General features: G+C 40.2%; 1 protein-coding gene across 5 annotated transcripts; it reads right to left on the bottom strand.

Annotated features, from left to right (window-relative positions):
- Positions 1-399: 399 nt before the first annotated feature.
- Positions 400-15,035, bottom strand: LOC111269010 (gamma-aminobutyric acid receptor subunit rho-3). Of its 5 annotated transcripts, none has more exons than XM_022848306.2 (9): positions 14,387-15,011; positions 9,432-9,576; positions 7,892-8,121; positions 7,349-7,431; positions 6,686-6,896; positions 5,906-6,080; positions 5,497-5,592; positions 4,837-4,932; positions 400-679 (listed from the first exon to the last, which is right to left on the bottom strand). In XM_022848306.2, the coding sequence occupies exons 1-9, from the start codon at positions 14,509-14,511 to the stop codon at positions 602-604; spliced, it is 1,239 nt and encodes a 412-aa protein (XP_022704041.1). In that variant the 5' UTR covers positions 14,512-15,011; the 3' UTR covers positions 400-601. The 5 variants fall into 5 exon arrangements, 3 of the variants coding, with proteins under 3 accessions (XP_022704041.1, XP_022704042.1, XP_022704044.1); XM_022848307.2 differs by having other exon boundaries at positions 7,937-8,121; positions 14,387-15,010; XR_015314428.1 differs by having other exon boundaries at positions 660-679; positions 4,837-5,002; positions 14,387-15,027.
- Between the last annotated feature and the right edge of the window lie 2,406 nt (positions 15,036-17,441).

A 17,441-nucleotide genomic window follows, 5' to 3' on the forward strand; every position in this document is an offset into this window, starting at 1 on the left:
CATATTGAAGTAATCAGATCCATGATGAATGTCTGTAGTCTTTGTAGTTTGTTTACGATGTTAGGTAGATCTTAGGCAAGTTAGCTAAACTCTCAGCGCAAACGCAATAGAAATGATCTAAATGGACGTGTATTGTTAATATTAAAAACATTTAGTAACAATTGCACGAGATATCAAATTTATAATAATATTATTATTTGACTTTTGCCTGGCTACGTTATGCTTATGATGCCTGAAGCAGTTAATAACAGTAGTTGATCCAACGACTTTTATTCAAATCGTGTGGTATCCTGATGACCTAAATCATATTAAAGATAAATCTCGAACATTGAATTACATACAAGAATATTTACACATAGGGAGCTAGCAGAGACTACGGTTTTCAAAACGCAAAACGCGAAGGGAACTGTAGATTTGCTATGACAGCCTTTATTAAACTTTACGACAACAACATATATGCTATGTAATATTCTGAATACGTTGGTTCAATACGGGTAACTTCTTCAGGGTTACGGAGGTCGGCCTCGTTTTATAACGACGATGAAAAGAAACCTATTTAATAATTAGCCTTAATGGACTTCAAGCAAGCTCGCGGTACTATTTAGCCGATCGTCAGGTAGGCCGTCCAGTAGATAAAAATGAAGAGAAGAAACACCGGCGGAAATAGAATTCGAGATGCCTGAAACAGACGTTTATAAGCGTTTATTTGGTACAGTGTGTATTGTTTTAGGGTTAATTGATCGAAAAGAGACGCTCCTAATTTTCAGCCCGGGCGCAACATTAACAGAACCAACAACAAATACAGATCACTTGTGCAGACGTTCTATTGAATTCAAACCGAATAAAAACTACACTCTACATTTGTCAGAGCATCAACCAATAATAGAAATTGTCTGTAAGGCTAGCGATGAGGCTGATTGATCCAGAGGGTGGTAAATGGCGTTGTCGGGTACGGTAAGTGCCGACATATATGTCACTGATCAGCCGCATCATTTATGAAATTTGTCCGCTGGAAAATGGTATCGTGATGTTCCTGTACCATTGAGTAGAACTAGAAAAGCGGTGCGAGTGTCGAATTTATAAGCAAAACAGCAAAAAAAAATGGTGGCTGACCGTTAGGTGGGACACAACTTTAAGAAATCCTCGGATAGCTTAACCAGTTTTGCCGTACAAAAAGAGCACTAGTGACGAATGGCAGCTTCATGCAATTCCTTGGCGGCGCGTTAAGCGAGATCCTTCTCAAGCAACCGTCTGTTATTATTCGCGCGGCGCCGAAAAGATATATCGACAGTGTCGTGTGTAACGCAGAAGAGTACCATAACAACACCTAGTTGCAGTCCTTTTGCAAACTGGTTATCATGAATGTATAAAAGTTGAAAAGAATAGATCAGGAAGGTGGAGAACTTGAAAGAAAATTTCAAAGCGACAAGTGATATTAGTGCAAAGAAAGTAATTGCAAGAGATGCGAACTTTTTAGCTTTTTCGCTCGTTAAATCACAGCGCCCGACCATCGCTTCGCAGTCGGGAAAATTGCCTACAACAGTTCCAGGGAAGTTAAGCCTTTTTTTAAGCGTGAATAACAGAATTCAATCGAATCAAAAGATGTCCACCTAAAGACCACTGATGATAACAGTATGAAAAAACTTGACCGATAAACCCAATTCAGTTCAACCGAACTTCAAAAGCCGAACGTCTTAACAGCCTGGTCAGTTTCAATAGGACGAGTCAATACTAAACGAGACCACCATTAAAGGATCACCGAGAATGCGAAAGACAACATCAGCCAAACAGTTTGATTATGACCAACAAATTCTATACACCCCAACGCTCGAGGACTTGATGGAGTAGATCTTGGCAGCACTGACGACTGGAGAGCCGGTTCTAGTACGCGACACGCACGCTGCGGCTTTTGAAGCCGGGCTCTGAGCAGACGCTAACAATTACACAGTGGAACTGTTAGGATGCTGTAACTCTGGCGCACCTGTTGTTGGAAGCCCTGAATGTACAGACACATTCGCGCCAATGTAGACTTGAGAAGATAGCCCTTTTAACTTATTTCGGTTCTATTCTGTGTACTGCTCTGTCACAAAGAGCAACGGACCAAACTATCCTAGCTAAGTTATATTCGATTTTTACAATCAGAAGGCAGGAGACCTCACAGCGTATTTAGTGGAAAATAACGTAATTTCCACACGTGTTCAGCAACTAGGTCTCGCGGCAGTCTATGTTCGGTCGACGGATTTGGAATCGAAACTCGTCAGTGGACCATTGTCTTCTCATTTTGTTTCTCTTTCTGTTATTGCCGATGAAGTGAAGCCCGCCTCGACCAGCAAAACTCGTGCCGTATTACCGCTCTTTAAAATACCCGGACTATGGTTGCTAGATAGTCAATAGTATCTAGATATTGACCTTTCGAAAATATGCAGCAAAAAGTTCGGTTGTCGGTATATATTTGGGATGATGGTAACCAAGGATAGAATGAGGTTTCAGAATGAGGATCATTCATTGCCATAGAAGTAAGCATTTGTGCTTACATATTCATAGTAATAGACCTCGCTGTTCAAGTTCCGCCTGCGCGAGACGCCGAAGGAGAAGTTATGTCGCAACGCCTAGACATAGACAAGCACTTGGAGTGCAACGAGTGGAAGAGACGAAATTCTCTGTGTACCTGACGTTATGAATCCCAAAACTTACGCGTAACGTCTGATTGAAATTGTTCAATCTACAGTACGGCCCCTTTGTCGTCTTCGGTGGCAGAAGCCGTGGTTCAGCTATACTTGCAGCTTTGCCCAGAAAGGCCCGACAGGCTTCAAGCTTATAGCCAAAATACAGCTCGAGTTGTTACCTTTAGTTTCCGTTTTCTGTCGACGATCTGTTAACAAAAATATGCATCACAAAGGCATCTTCACCGTGACTGGGCGAAGATTTGTTTGATTGCCGATGCAGAACGTTAACCATACGAGTGACTAACGCATCACGGCAGCTAGGCGGCTTACTTGATAAGCTCCTTGGCTCTCATAAATAACCTACTGGATATGTTTATGATAAGGAATAGGATATTACGTTGGATGTCCTTTTCTGCCGCAACATAGTCAGAAAGGATCTCAATACAACGCAACACTTTCCAATATAAGACTTCACAGTACGAGAACGTATACAACAAGGTCTTGGGAGCCTTAATCCGTTTGGATCGGGTCTGAAATGAACATCTTAAATGTGCCGTCGTTCTGGCCCCATCCTAGACAGGACTATTTAATAAATGTTTACGTACTACTACAGTGGAAATGCTATTCTGTTAGTATTTCTTAGTAAAGGGTTGCCGAACCGTGTTGTCATAATGGCGGGAAATGGCAAAAAAGCGTTTGTTATGAACTGCTCTCTACTACTGCTACTGAGAGGCTAGATAGCCCCTACGAAAGCGTATGCGCGATCTCAACGAAGCGACGTAGGTTTGAGAGAGAATGCTCTACAGAAGTGGCGTGCTGGATTCTGGTAGTCAACGTCAAGAGAGCACTGGCCATGTTGCCAATCAGTCCGCTATACGCGCTGTTCATCGATTTTGAGGCAGCCTTCTAGCTGGCGCCCGGGTACAAGGTTATGTTTACACTGGCCGAAATGCGCATTTCTTTTGATGTGCTCAAATTTCTACCTGCGATTCCACATGAGAACAGAATAACCGAGAGTGGCCGAACTCTTGTTTCTCATAGTTGACCTGGCTCAAGGCTAGAACCGAATGCTACTCTTATTCCTCATCTTGCTGAAGGGCCTACCTGATGAAACAAAAAAGTTAAGGCAATCAGTATGTCAACGAGGTTCGACGTGTAGCAAAGTCTAGCCTGGTTCCACGTGGAAGTCACAAATACGAGACAGACTGTAAATCTGACCAAAACGGGGCTGCTGAAATTTAGAAGGGGACGCAAAAAACTGGTCATTAACACCTTACATTTCGCCAGGTCACTTCTTGCCTATAAAACTGGTAAAAAATGTAAACCGGTTTCCGTACTTGAGGTTTTTTGCTCTGCAAATGCCACGCGCATCACGAAAAATAGGAAGATAGCGTTGATAGCCGATCAAATCGTCTCATCGCTTGTCTTTAGTGATCGCTTTTAGGTTCTTCGATCACAAGATAATATCGGTTCCAGCGTATAAGATACGCGTCATTTGGGAAAAGTCTAACAGTGGAAAAGCTCGAGCAATTAAATTGCGTTGCCCGAGAACGCATGTTGTGCATAGCAATGGAAGATTTCAAGATCAACATTAAGAACTGGGAGTGAAAATTATTTAGGGGTCTCTTTGCTTCGAACACGAAGCGGAACAACGAGTGAAAAGGATCGAACCGGTTAAACAGATTTGCTGTCACTCGTTTTGTCGTGCATGAATCCTGTAGTAGACTCTACAGTGACCCAGGCTTCTACGAGTGTGACGATACGTAGCGGGCAAATTGCGATAGATATCCTACCGTTACATTCCTGTGCCATTTTCGGGACACATGGCAAGTCCTTTAAAATAGCTGTTATAGGCCCAACAAGACTTGACGTAGCGTTTTAAGTGGTTCTATATACTCTCTTTGACGCTCGGATAGTATATGTAGCAAAGGTGAGTAACGGAATTTGATTAATGGGTAAATTATTAGTTCGTATTCCACGGACGTTCACGGTTCAAAATGTCGACCATCGGTGAAAAGTTCCATTTCGACGAATTAGGTTCAAAGGGGTACCATTTATTGCTGATACCTAGTTTACTGGGCAAATAGAATAGTAGGGATATTAAAATATCTAACTTTTTTTAGTCGATTTGTGAGCGCACGTATCAAAACAATCCATTGAAGAAATTTACCTTGTCAATGACGTTGGTGTGCCGGAAGAGCGTCTGTGCTACTGTCATCCTGCGACCTTTGGTATCTTTGTATTTGTCTGGTTGTGAGTAGCGATTCTGCAGACACACCATTTGTACACGCAGTATACACATCCATACGTTAGATTGTCGCAGAAAGTAACGGCGTCTATATATGAAAATAGAAAGCATTTTTGTCGTTCCGTGACTATGTGATGCATACCGTTTACTGTTGGAAACTGTTTTCAATAGACCGTTTTCTGGGCCGTTTCTTAAATAGTATACAGAATGCTACATATGTTTTCCGGTAAGTCGATTATGTCGAATATGCCGTACGTAAGGACACACCTTTGGTTTTGCTATCTATCATGCGATCTATATACGAAGCGGATCAGTCATACAGTTAGAGGTCACATCATCAATGAATTTGTCAAATCAATATTAATTGCAAATTAGGCCTTCATTCATCCATAGCGTGTTGATAGGTGTGTCGTCTTTTTGATGATAAAAAAAAAAGTAGTAATTCCTCATCTTGAGCTAGCCCTTCTAGCTGATGTCGATGACATCTGCTGAAACTAGGTTAACCTTAACCTTAAAAAGTTAAAGTCGCAAAATCGTTTTCTGCGCCTAGCCCCTAGTCTGGCTGTGCGAAGCTTTACTCACCAAACTGTAGAACTTTTCCACGTTGTAGGCGATCGGATATTCAATCATCGCTAAGAAAACCATAACTAAACACATAAACAGCCATACGTCAACAGCCTAGGCACGACGACGGACGTACGGAAACGTGAGGTCGTCGAAGAAGTGAAAAAGCAATTAGTTATGCTTTGAAGATTACGAAATGTCATGGATACAATGATTAGGGGATATATTTAATTGGGTACGTTCGAAATCGTTGAACCTTGTGAGATGAGGCGCATAGTCCTACTGTGGAGATGTTAGTGATGACGAAAAGCAAAAATAGGCACTGTTTCTGCGTAACTGCGAAAAATAATGTTGATGCACTACTATTTAGCTTTGGTAATAGCCAGAAATTGACAAAAGGTAATTAACCGTCTTTCGGATAAACTACCTTTAAATAATCTACAGGTGGTGAATTGTTTCTTGATTGTACGATCTGTGTAACGGTCGTAAGAACTGAGGTAACTCCGATTGACGCACGAGCTGGAGCAGCATTCACATCGAGCCAAAACGAACCCCAGGACATAACCACGACGATTCCAGTTGGGATGTAGGTATTTAATAAGCTGAAAGATAGCGAAGAGATTTAACTATGTCAGATTTGATCATCTTTCGAATCAAGCTTTAGATGCTTTGAGACGGTAGTATAATTGCAACAGCGACCCTGGCACACTCGAAATTTTGAGGTTCTAGTGCCTTTGAACCACGTGCACGATTCTACCTCGGATTCACTATACGTGTACGACATGAGTTATTTATCACTGAGGGGTTCGGAAGGGGTTCGAAGATCCACTCAATCTGCATAGAGCTAATAATGACTCGCTAATCGACGGGTGAAGTCAAGATCGTGTTGCTAGTATACTAAACTTTATTACTTGGATCTGAATAGAGGAAACGATACCGAGGTTCTGTACTTAAAGATTATATAATCTCCGTCTGGGTACAGAATAACACTAGATTTTACCAGTTCTTGTACTGTAGACCGTGTTACAGTGAATTGACGAGACGACATAAGCCGCATGTGTTGAATTTTTTGATAATTAAAATAGGTTCAAATAGGCCGAATCGTAAAGAAAAATGCGGATATGTCTTAGCGTAGCGATCGTTTACAGTTATATCATGAAACATAAAGATATATTTAGCCACAGTTATAGTAGACAACGAGACAAACCTTGCAGTAAGTCTTCTCGTAAACGTAAAATTTGCATAGAGGTAGTCGTACTCCGTAAAAATCCACTGTTCCCTGGCTTTATGGGGTTTTGGTGGAGCTACATCGAACTGCAATGGCGCATTGTGATCCACGAGATTAAGGGAAATGTTCTGATACGGAGACGACTCTTCATCCATCCAGTGCAGCGTGGCCTCCGAAGATGGAGTTGATACTGGTAACAAAGTTAATCCTCATTACCACTATGACGTTGATGAGGCACAAAACAAGTAACGCGACGGATTTGAACCTATGTTTAACCCTACTGATATTCTATGTTATGTTTGATTGAGAACCTTATATATGGCGTTTCTTTGCGTCATCGAGCGTTTTGCTAGCAACGCAAGATTAAGGCGATTGGCTAACGCGGATCTACAAAGGATAACTTAGAATTTTATAATATAAATATTATTTTCTGGTGTCTGTCACTAGCCAAAACGTAACAGCGAACGCGGCAAGATACGAAAAATTAAATATAATTATATTGTCTGATACAAAAGTACTCCATCTAGCCGCGTTTAAAGAAAGCGGATTCAGTATAAATCCTCACGATATGAACTCTGGCCAGATCACAGTTTAGCCGATAGACTATGTTATACTATCATAATAAAGACCAAATTAACTTACACAGTCCTACTTTGAGAAAACAGTGTTGGACGTCCATCGGATATTTTTGAAGGTTCATTAGGCAGTCCACTTGAAATAAATACCTGCATACCGAGCAAACATTGTTGTGTACCTTCCTAAACATCTGAATACTTGTTTTTTCAGTCAAGGAAATCATTGGCAGGGACATGTGACACAATGTTGAAAAGGGAAAAGCGGCAGGGAAACAATCCTGCAGGCATAATTGAATAAATGAAAAGTTAAACATTGGGCCAAGTACGAGTTTGAAAACGAGAGTTTTTTTTCGGCCGTTTAGTTTTTCAATACATAGATAGTTTGTAGATACGTATATACGCAAACATCATATAAGCACATCAGAGAAATCAAATTTTCCATGGTAGGAACGTTGTCTGAAGATCGCTGATATCGACATAACAATTTACCCACGTAGGTGGGTATGAAAAATGTGATGGCACGATGCACGGCGTCTCTATAGTAAGCGTAAGATTCCCTGTCTGAGAGTACGGACACAGCAATGAATATAGAAAAAAAGAAAACTAATACCTGGTAGTTCTATAGAGGTAGCCGTCGTCGAGTATTTTGACGAACCTGTTTGTGACCGATTCCTTGAAAAGGTAGCCACTTTTTGAATTAACAAATATCATGTCAGGCTTCCAGATTTTTGTGTAGATCTCTTCCGGCACAATGCGAACCGACGAATTCTTGATCAGATGTTCGAGAATTAAGCGATCATCCTTCCACATGTCAAGCACAAACATGTGTAGACGAAAGCCCTACATATACGGGGCGAATACAACAGTGCGAAAAATGACAAAGGCATTCATTTAACGTCACACGAAAAGTTTGCCCCACTATTTTCTCTTGGTACAACTTAGCACGGAACAGGGATTTGCACTGGTGCTTTATCTGGCGTAGTTGATCACCTCCAATTAATCTACCTTTTATCTATGCAAACAACTGTCGGAAGAAAATTCAGGAAACGAAACAGAGGCTAATACAACTCGAAAAATTGAACTAACTTTGAATAAAATTAACTAATTTATATTTAATATAATACTACTTGTGATATAAATATAATTAATTAATGGTTGAGATATAGTGATTTGCGACCAAGGCTCGTCATATACTTTGTTGCGAGTATCGCTTGTCGCTGCAGACCTGAACTACCTTAAAATGCGTACAGGTGTCGTCATGTACGTTTGATACCGCGCTGAAAACGCACTGTTGTAAATAGTACGTTGTTTGATAGAAAACATTAACAAACACCATAGGGTTTAAGCTAGAGCAAGGTAACTAATGATCGATTCCCCATACGTAACATTGTTACGTATAAAAACAATGACGGTCGCGATCACCTGCGAGCCATACTTGATATATACATATTTATCCGCTCGCATAGGAACGGGCATGCCGGCAATCCCCTTACCCGAGCATGGCGTCGCACGTATTTTAGTGACAGGTGTACCGAAATGTATATATATATATGAATCGTTTTCACAGAACAAAATCGGAATGTATCTAAACACCGACAAATTATATAAAAATCAATATACCAAAGAATGACTACTAGGCATAAAGAAGGAAAGGACATCTTCAAACACGGGGCTCCGTTTTGACGAAGACTGAGAAAGAAATAATGTACATTTTACGAAGTACGTATTTATAAGGCAGGGTGTAAAAGGCTTTCCGCCATGTCATATTCAACATTTGTTCATATAATTTCGACATATTTCTTTCGATTCAATTTCTCTTCTAACAGAGATAAGACCCTAGCGAGATTTACTCTATTTAGTACGAGTAGTCCTTTTGTCAAGCTAGAATAGATACATGTTTTATAACTATATATATATATTTATTTTCCAATAAAAGCAATATCAATACCGTACTGCACAACTGATAATTGCCTGGTTGAAACATACGCCGAGAAGCACAGATCCATAATTTTCCCATATATATATATATATATATATGTTTCTTCATTATACTTTCGCGTATCTACCTTATCATTCTAAATATACCATCATCAAACAAGTACCCAGCTTTTTTTTTTTTTTTTTTTTTTTTTTTTTTTGTATAACCTTACCATATTGGCTTCGGATATTTCGTCGACGTCCATGATGTGGAAAGCAACGTAAACCTTAGCGGCTGTTCCATTCGGGCCCTTCGGAGGATCGGACGAGTAATATTCTTTTGGAAATATTTCCTTGAACACTGGATTAAGTGTAAATCTGACAATCAAAATTATCAGGTAAGCGGACTTCAATAAACTCATTGCTAACCGAGCATGTCCTGTATTTTTTGGTAAAATAAAAAACACACTGGTAGAATATTTTAAAAAACTATAAACATACAAAATGTTATTGAGCAGCTACTGCAGTTGTGAATTGGTTGAAATTTTTCAGCGCCATTTTGTAAGGCGTCACACAAGTTTTCAAACCATTTTAAAATTAATTCTTTAGATGCGCATCTAAGTTGACGCTTCCTCTAACAGATGGCCTGGTGCGGAAACGTCAAAAGAAGATACTTGGTTGAGTTTCGAAATACGACGTAGTCAGAAATCAGGATTTGGTATCGACATTAACATAGAAAACAGCGACTTTTAAGAGAAGAAAGAACACTTGTAAGAATCGGATATACGAAAAGAACATTGGCGATGATATGAGCAAAGGTGAAAAAAGCGTCGTGAGACTTAAGGACAAGCAGCTACAGAGTGTTGCATCGACGCAAGAACGCCGGAATGGATCTCTTACTCTCGAAAGGGCTTACAACTGAGATCGTAATAGGAACATCTCCTAAAACTTCAAGCGGCCCTTTTCGCTTCTCGAGATGATTATACGCATTAATATATTTGAAGGCGTCTTTTATTGTTGTTCTAAGTAGCCATAAAGGACTTATTGGTATACCGACCGTTTTTCTAGCTAGTTGGATTCAAGGTCAGATATCTTAAATAACAAAAGTCGCCTTTATGTCGCGAAAAGTATCGCCAATATTCTTCAAAAGGCTAAGATTTGCCAGTAACAGATAGAGCGCTTCTATTCTTTGTTCGTGGTTTGAGATGGGGTATTTTGAAGATGTGAAATTTCTAAAAAAATGTCTCTATTTCAGTATTTTACTACAATGAAAGCAAACACAAAATGCTACCAGGACCCATGAAAAATCGTGCTGTTTATATTCGAAACCGCCTGAAGATGGTGGGTTTTATCCCTTTCATTCTGGAAATTTCGGTGCGGGCTATGCTCCTCGTAACGGTCGACTAATTAAAGAAAAAGTTGATGAAATTATTGCGAACGTTGGACGTGTAGCCATGATATCGCCCAGAAACCAAGCGGCCACTACCAAGCGATCTTAAACCATTCGATGTTTGGAAAGAATCCACGCAATCGTACTTCCATCTAAAAAATTGTATAGAAACGCAACGAAGTTGAACTATCGATCAAGCGGGTGCTGAAAAATCGATCACGCATGACATAGCAATAATGTACGAATTTGAAGGGTAAGGTAACAAGGTACTGTACATTTTGCAACATAACCCAGACTAATGCCAAAGAAGCTACTGGTTTTCTGCTTGACGAGAACGGGGAGGGATCGTGCATTTTGAGTTACTGCTTGGCAAATCGATTGTATCGAACCTTCACTGTTAACGAGTAACAAGATTGCTGTTAAGCCATTGGAAAAACAGAGAAAGTGTCATATCCCAACACAAGATCAGATACATGCTTAGCTACGCGACGAAACTTGAAAGAACTTTGATGGGAAATTTCAATACATCCGCCGTTTAGCCCGCATTTTGCACCATCAAGCTATCATCCGTTTCGGTTTTCAGAGAATTTTCTTACACTTACTTTCTACAGAATTTTCTTAATAGGGCTGATTTAGTTTCAATGAGAAAACGCAACAATCACTTATCAGAATTGTTCGCCTAGAAATCATCGAAGTTTATAACGGTATAATCGCAATTTCGCCTAAAAAATGACAGAATTGTCAATCACAATGGTGCATTTTAAGTTGATTTTAGAACTGAAGAAGCATTTGCTTCAATTTTAGCTTAAACAAGTCAATGCTTATTCTTTAAGAATCCATTGTACACTTTACAATATTTATCTTTCATGATTAAACGTTTTGAATTTTCCCGCGGTTGCGTGCTCTTTTAGACATCTTTGTTTTATTATAGATTCATACTGGTTTCGGTATGCTCAGTGCTAGCTTTTTTAAGAATCGTTATTTTAATGCATTGTTATCAAAGATACTTATCATTTGTTTCTATAAGCTATAATTATGGCACTGTTTTATATATCAATAGTTTTGCTTTCTATCGCCATTCTCCATCCATCATTCATAACTCGCGCTTTTTAGCTGACTATTGTTAGCTTTGTCCGAGTTGCCAGTACTTATAGAGTTGCTAGTCCGTTTTCCAGTTGAAATGGATCTGCAGACGATTAGTTCTTATATGATATTTACCGTTTGCGTCTCTTTAACCCTGTTCTCTTCTATGCCTTGTATGCTTTTTTTTATGATGCAAAGTTTTTTATGCTAACTTAAAGTTACAATATTAGCCAAACTTCGTACTCCAGGCTTCTATTTTAGAAGCTTCAATAAATTTTTCCGATTTTACGCGCAATTGGATTGCCTTTAAGTATTACTCGGACGGCTGGACCCTTTCGGTATCAAAGGAAATGTTTCTACGCCTAGTTTTAAACTTAGACCACCTTGCGTCTCCCTAGGTAAACATGTTACCACTTTACGGGGATTGTGTTACAAACTTTAAGTCTTACAAACAATTGCGTTGCGAATTTCCGGACTTGCGTCTAGCGTTAGCATGACATCTGCGTATTTTACGACGTGTATAAACACGCTTCGTCATAGCAATACGCGTGACGTTATGAACCCAGAGGAGCTTGATAGACTTTTTATTAGTAGAGTAAATTGTTATTCCTTTTCGGCTATTTTTTGTAATTCTTCTCTCGTTTCATCGTATACGCCAACTACGCCATTTCTTTCTCCGCACAAGTGCAAGGCAATCTTCTATGGAACAATGATGGGTCAACAGTGATTTTCCTTTATAAACGTATCGTTTTCTTTAGCTATAACAAGGTACGTTAGCTTATTAGACACTAGTTTCAAGAGCCCACACTATCCAATATTGATCGAAGGTCCGCAGCAGTACCTATGATAACTATATCAATATATTAGACTGTATGCGTACATATAATTTGCGGATATTTTAAAACGGGCATGCAGCACAGATGCTAGCCTTGAGAGGCACAATATAAGCTGCTGTTAAGTTGGTGTTCTAAGTTGAGGCAGCGTAATAAATTTTAGGTGTTGTCTAGCGACACAAAGTGTGGGGTTATAGTTCGTCCCTTCGTTTTTTCGCGGTCGGGGTATTGGATCGACGCAAGTGAGTAATAAGATCACATTCGTTATGGAGTAGATAATGTATTAGGTTATGTTAGGTAGATGTACGTTAACGATCTCACTTGCCACGTTCACGAAAAAACCCGAGTGTCTCCGTGCCGTATGATTTAAAACGTAACTCCGAAGAAAATCATTATTCCGCTGATCGATATCTGGTTTGTCGAGTTCTGGAGTTCGAAACGAAATTCATGGATGGACTCGCATTCAGAATACATCAAGAAATCTATTTCATAACCATGTATAAAGTTTTAGCCTTCAAGGAACGATATGAGGTCGGGGAATGAAGAGTTTTCAGATTGCCGCACAGGTGCGTATCCACGACATTGTAGTTCGTTAGCAACATTTACTGGCATAGTTTCGTAGAATTAATTTTTGATAGAGTTTTCTGTGTATGATAAGTCAAGTTGTCCAAGTTACCAATAGGACATTTGTAGGATATTCGAGCAGAATAAAGCCTGCCTCTCAAAACACCTATGCATGAAGGTGTTAGAATTCAGTGTTCTATAACAATACAAGGCGAGGATTTGCAAATAATTTTTATGCTCTTGCCTCTGGAACAGTACGCTTCCTATATATTAGATAAAAAAAACTGTATCTTTAGCTGTTTTTTAGGATCTGCACTACCTTAAAGTATTCCCTTGTGACTATATATCTTTATAGGGTCTACATGATATGGTTTGCTTAAATGGTAGGCATGTGGTTTTAGCAACTTTCTTCAAGGACCTGCTAGAATATTCGTATAGCTGTCATACTAAAAAAACCGGATCGTTACTTATCAACTTTTTTATAAAGCAATTTCGATTACTAGAAAATGCCACTCGCTGATTAACAGCTTTTTAATTAACGTTCCGTCTGTCCGAAAGTGTATCTTCCCATCTTACCGCCAAGGCCGCAATTAGGTAAAGAATCAGCTCGGAATAAATTATTACATTCTGCTATCGTGAAGACTTTTCAAAAAATATAATGGAAGTCGGTAGTTGGCAACAAATTATGAACCTGATTTTCATCGCCTCTGACGCGAATCACGGCACAGGCCTGGTAGCCTTCCGCAAGCGCACTTTAGAACGTATTTAGTTAGTTTTTATATAGATTGGGAAAAAATAATGTTCAAAGTGACACGTTCGATCGATGTTCATGTTAAATAGATATCAGTATGCATTACTGTTATGTGCAGTATTGTTTTTATGTAACGAAAAGGTAAACCGATTCACTTGCTACCACGACGCATTGTGAAACAGAAGCCCCGTATCCCGAACTTTGATTGAAATCTAAGGAACAGACATATACAGATGTGCTGATTCATAATGCCCCCTGGTCACCGGGTAAATGTGAATACGCTTCCTACCGACAGAAAATTTGCAACTGTTCAAGCTACGTTTCATCAGAATTGAGGATGGCCTAATTCAGACAGCCCCTTTTCGTTAGTGTTTCACGACGAAAATTTCGAAAGGCGGAATCTTTACGTCGCTTTGTGGGGACATTTTTGCGGCTGCCGGACGTAAATGCATCCTTCTCATAGCTCTAAACAGGCTGTTTTGAACTGACTGGCGGAACTGGCCTCCTGCTAGAGCGGATTGTTTTGATCGTCACTTAATATTAAAGGCTCTTCATGCCTATACATACCTCTCAGCGTTATTTGCGACAACGAGAAAAGCGATAGTCCCCAACAGTGACCGCATCTTTTGAGCCAGCTCCTGAGCAGACAATGTGTATGTAGATCCTAAAACTTCTCGAACAGCAGCTAGCATTTACTTCATTCGATACTCCTACTGCTTCCTTCTGACGTTCTTGTTCTTGAAAAATATATCCATGATGAAAGTTATGACGGACTCGTTCTTCATAACTGACGCGAGCTTCTACAACATAATTTTTACATAACTTCAATCATTCTAGTCAACTGACAAACAAAATTATCACTCTGTCGGTGCAAGATGCGATGAAGCATGCCAGCCTTTTTCCAAAATGCACTTAAGGTGACCTTTCGAACTTCAAGTGTCAGATCGTGCCGCAGAAGAACTCCTCTTTTCCCACTGGAGATCTATCTTTGTGGTTTCTTAACGATATGTCACGCGATATGTCAATACGTGGAGGGTCGCTAGGCCTGTTCGCTGATTCAACTGGACCAATAACACAGGCTAACTACCACCGCTGTCGTCACCGTCGCCACGCCGTTGCCACTCTACTCACCCATCCTAGTAGGTGGCTATCCTTCTCCTGATTGTTATCCTTCGCATAAGCAGCTTCTCAATAGACAATCTTCCAGGCACTGAATCGCCTTGCGTTGCGTCGGTTTCCGCAGCCGCAGCCGCCGCCGCCGCCTCCGGGAAGGTACTGCTAGCAAAGCGTTGCTGCCGTCGCGGTTGCAGCGGCGGTAACATTCATACAGCTTCGCTGTCAGCAGCGAAAAAGGCAGCATCAGCGAAACCGGCACACTCACTCTCGTCGTTTCGGAAATGTACCGCCGCTCCGAGGAGATGAAAGCCATACGGAAGAGGTTAACACAATAGACGAAAACCGTGCGTGTACGTGAAGGAGTGGGGGTGGGTGACGACGAGATATAAGAAATTGGACAAAGAAGGGACGAGCATAGAAGGGAGATAGGCAAGATGAACAGAGATGAAAAGCTCCGAGAGAAAGCGAACAGGAGCCAAGACGAGCGACGTGACCGGCATCAGAAAAGCCTGCTCTTCCCCTTACCGCCGATGGCAGCTCTTGCGGCAAGCTTGCCGGCGGACAGGCTGGCGGCAAAGCAGAATGGGATAGGATACATGGCGCTGGTGCAATGCGCCGGCGTTGCGGGCGCGCAGCTCATCGCTAGTCAGTCCTAGTCATCGTTCGCGCGATGGGACTGGCACGTTGCCATGCCAGCATCCCCGTCAACTTTGGCAGCATAGTTGATGCCCGGTGGTTGCGGTGCCATGACCAGACAGCGGATAGGTATCGAGATGATATACCATATATATACATACTACAGGGCAAACGAAAAGCAAGGATAATGCGTTAACGGCCGATCTAACCCGGGATAGGGTAGCTGGCGATTTTTTGTGACTAAGATGTTGCATACGACGTCAAGCCAGGTTAGCATATAAGCAGCTAGAGACAGGATAACAGAATTAGGCAAAGAGAAAGATCGAGCAGACGAGCCACAGGGAGAAAAAGAACACGGCTCATAGCTAGATAGCTCGTTACATCTAAAGTCGAGAGGCGACGAATCTGTCCCATGTTTGTGTGTCAGATACATACCTGGATTGTAGCGATGAACAGGTATGTTATCAATAACCATCCATTCATTCTAGAGCCTGAAAGATACGAAAGGTCGGAACTAGTCGCGTCAGCCATCTGAATCCGTCAAGATGTCTCCTTTTGCGATAGTGCCCTGTCGACCTGATGTGACGCGGTGTCGTATTGAATAATTTTAAAGGCAAGCATGAACCCACTTTTCAAAAGGCCGTCGTTGCCAAGTTCATTGTCACATATAGAGTAAAATAGGCTCATGTGGTATATATTCATAAGATAATATAGTCATAAGAATATAACAAACAAACGATAATAAATGCAAAAATACATGTAATATATATGGAACATATTACGCTAACAATGAACCGACATTGTGTACATCACAGGGTGACGAAACTTAGATAAACTCTAGCGGGCTCTAGTAATAGGCCAAAGAACACATACCCTGAAAGGTCGACTATTAGCTACCATGGTCTTCTATAGTGATATAATTCTGAATGAGCAGAAAGTAGCTGAAAATTATGCCAGTCACGTATTCTACGCTAATATATATGTTTTACTTTAATCAATAATTTATAAAATTATCGAGAGTAATTGAAAAGCAATTGTTCTTCGAGTCTATGGTTTTTCCTTACTCGAGAAAGATTTTGACGTATGAGGATTTCTCGTATATATGTATGTATATATCAAGCTTATAAGCTGTTAAGCTCTGATTTGTAGCTATTTAAGTAGGATGATATATATATATATATATATATACTCAATCGTATTCAATAGGGTTTTCTAACTTAGATCTTTAGATTATTTTATATAACCATATAATAAGAATATTTAGAAGTGGACAATTTTTTTTAGTTGGCAAGCCGTGTCAGTGGATTATAAGTATTGTACCCTAAATGTGTGTCTTAAAAAACAGTATCTTTCCTTTTATACTCTGTTACTTCTTCTACTGTCGTTAATGGTTTCCGTGTAGACTAGGCCTTGTTCGGCGTTCAGTCTTTTCCTTGTGGCAATTCATTACGGTTGTTCAGCATATATAAAACGTTGAAGCAGAGATCATTCATCTTAACAGTTAACTATAGTAGTTTGCTATTTGTTTCATTTTGTACATTATTGACGCACCTGTTGCGCTCCCCACATTTAAGATGGGGGCGTTTTAAGCTAACTGCATTGTTTAATGTCAATAAAGATTCATAGACATCACTCATGTGCCGCTGAAGGTGGGTGTCAAAATTGAAGCCTGCGAAAGTCCGTATTTATTGTTTAGAGCTGAGTTAGCCTAGGGCCGGCCTTTTAAAGTTTGACCTCTATTAATTAAATATGGTAAAAAATAAGTCCTTCAGTATTCTGATTACAGTATCTAGACCTAAAAAGTTTAATTTATTTTTTAATTAGGCGCTTTCTATACACTATAGAAAGCCTTTTTATATTTGAAAAAATT

This window comes from Varroa jacobsoni, unplaced genomic scaffold (genome assembly GCF_002532875.2).
Source record: "Varroa jacobsoni isolate VJ856 unplaced genomic scaffold, vjacob_1.0 scaffold_1344, whole genome shotgun sequence".
NCBI lineage: Eukaryota > Metazoa > Arthropoda > Arachnida > Mesostigmata > Varroidae > Varroa > Varroa jacobsoni.

Bases quoted from the DNA above. Each gene is read 5' to 3' on its own strand.
- LOC111269010 (XM_022848306.2), bottom strand. From the start codon at position 14,511: ATGCTAGCTGCTGTTCGAGAAGTTTTAGGATCTACATACACATTGTCT. The intron at 8,122-9,431 runs GTAAGGTTATAC...CCGTATATGTAG, and splicing joins AAATATCCGAAGCCAATATG to GGCTTTCGTCTACACATGTT. The intron at 4,933-5,496 runs GTGAGTAAAGCT...GTGTGTCTGCAG, and splicing joins TGGAAAAGTTCTACAGTTTG to AATCGCTACTCACAACCAGA.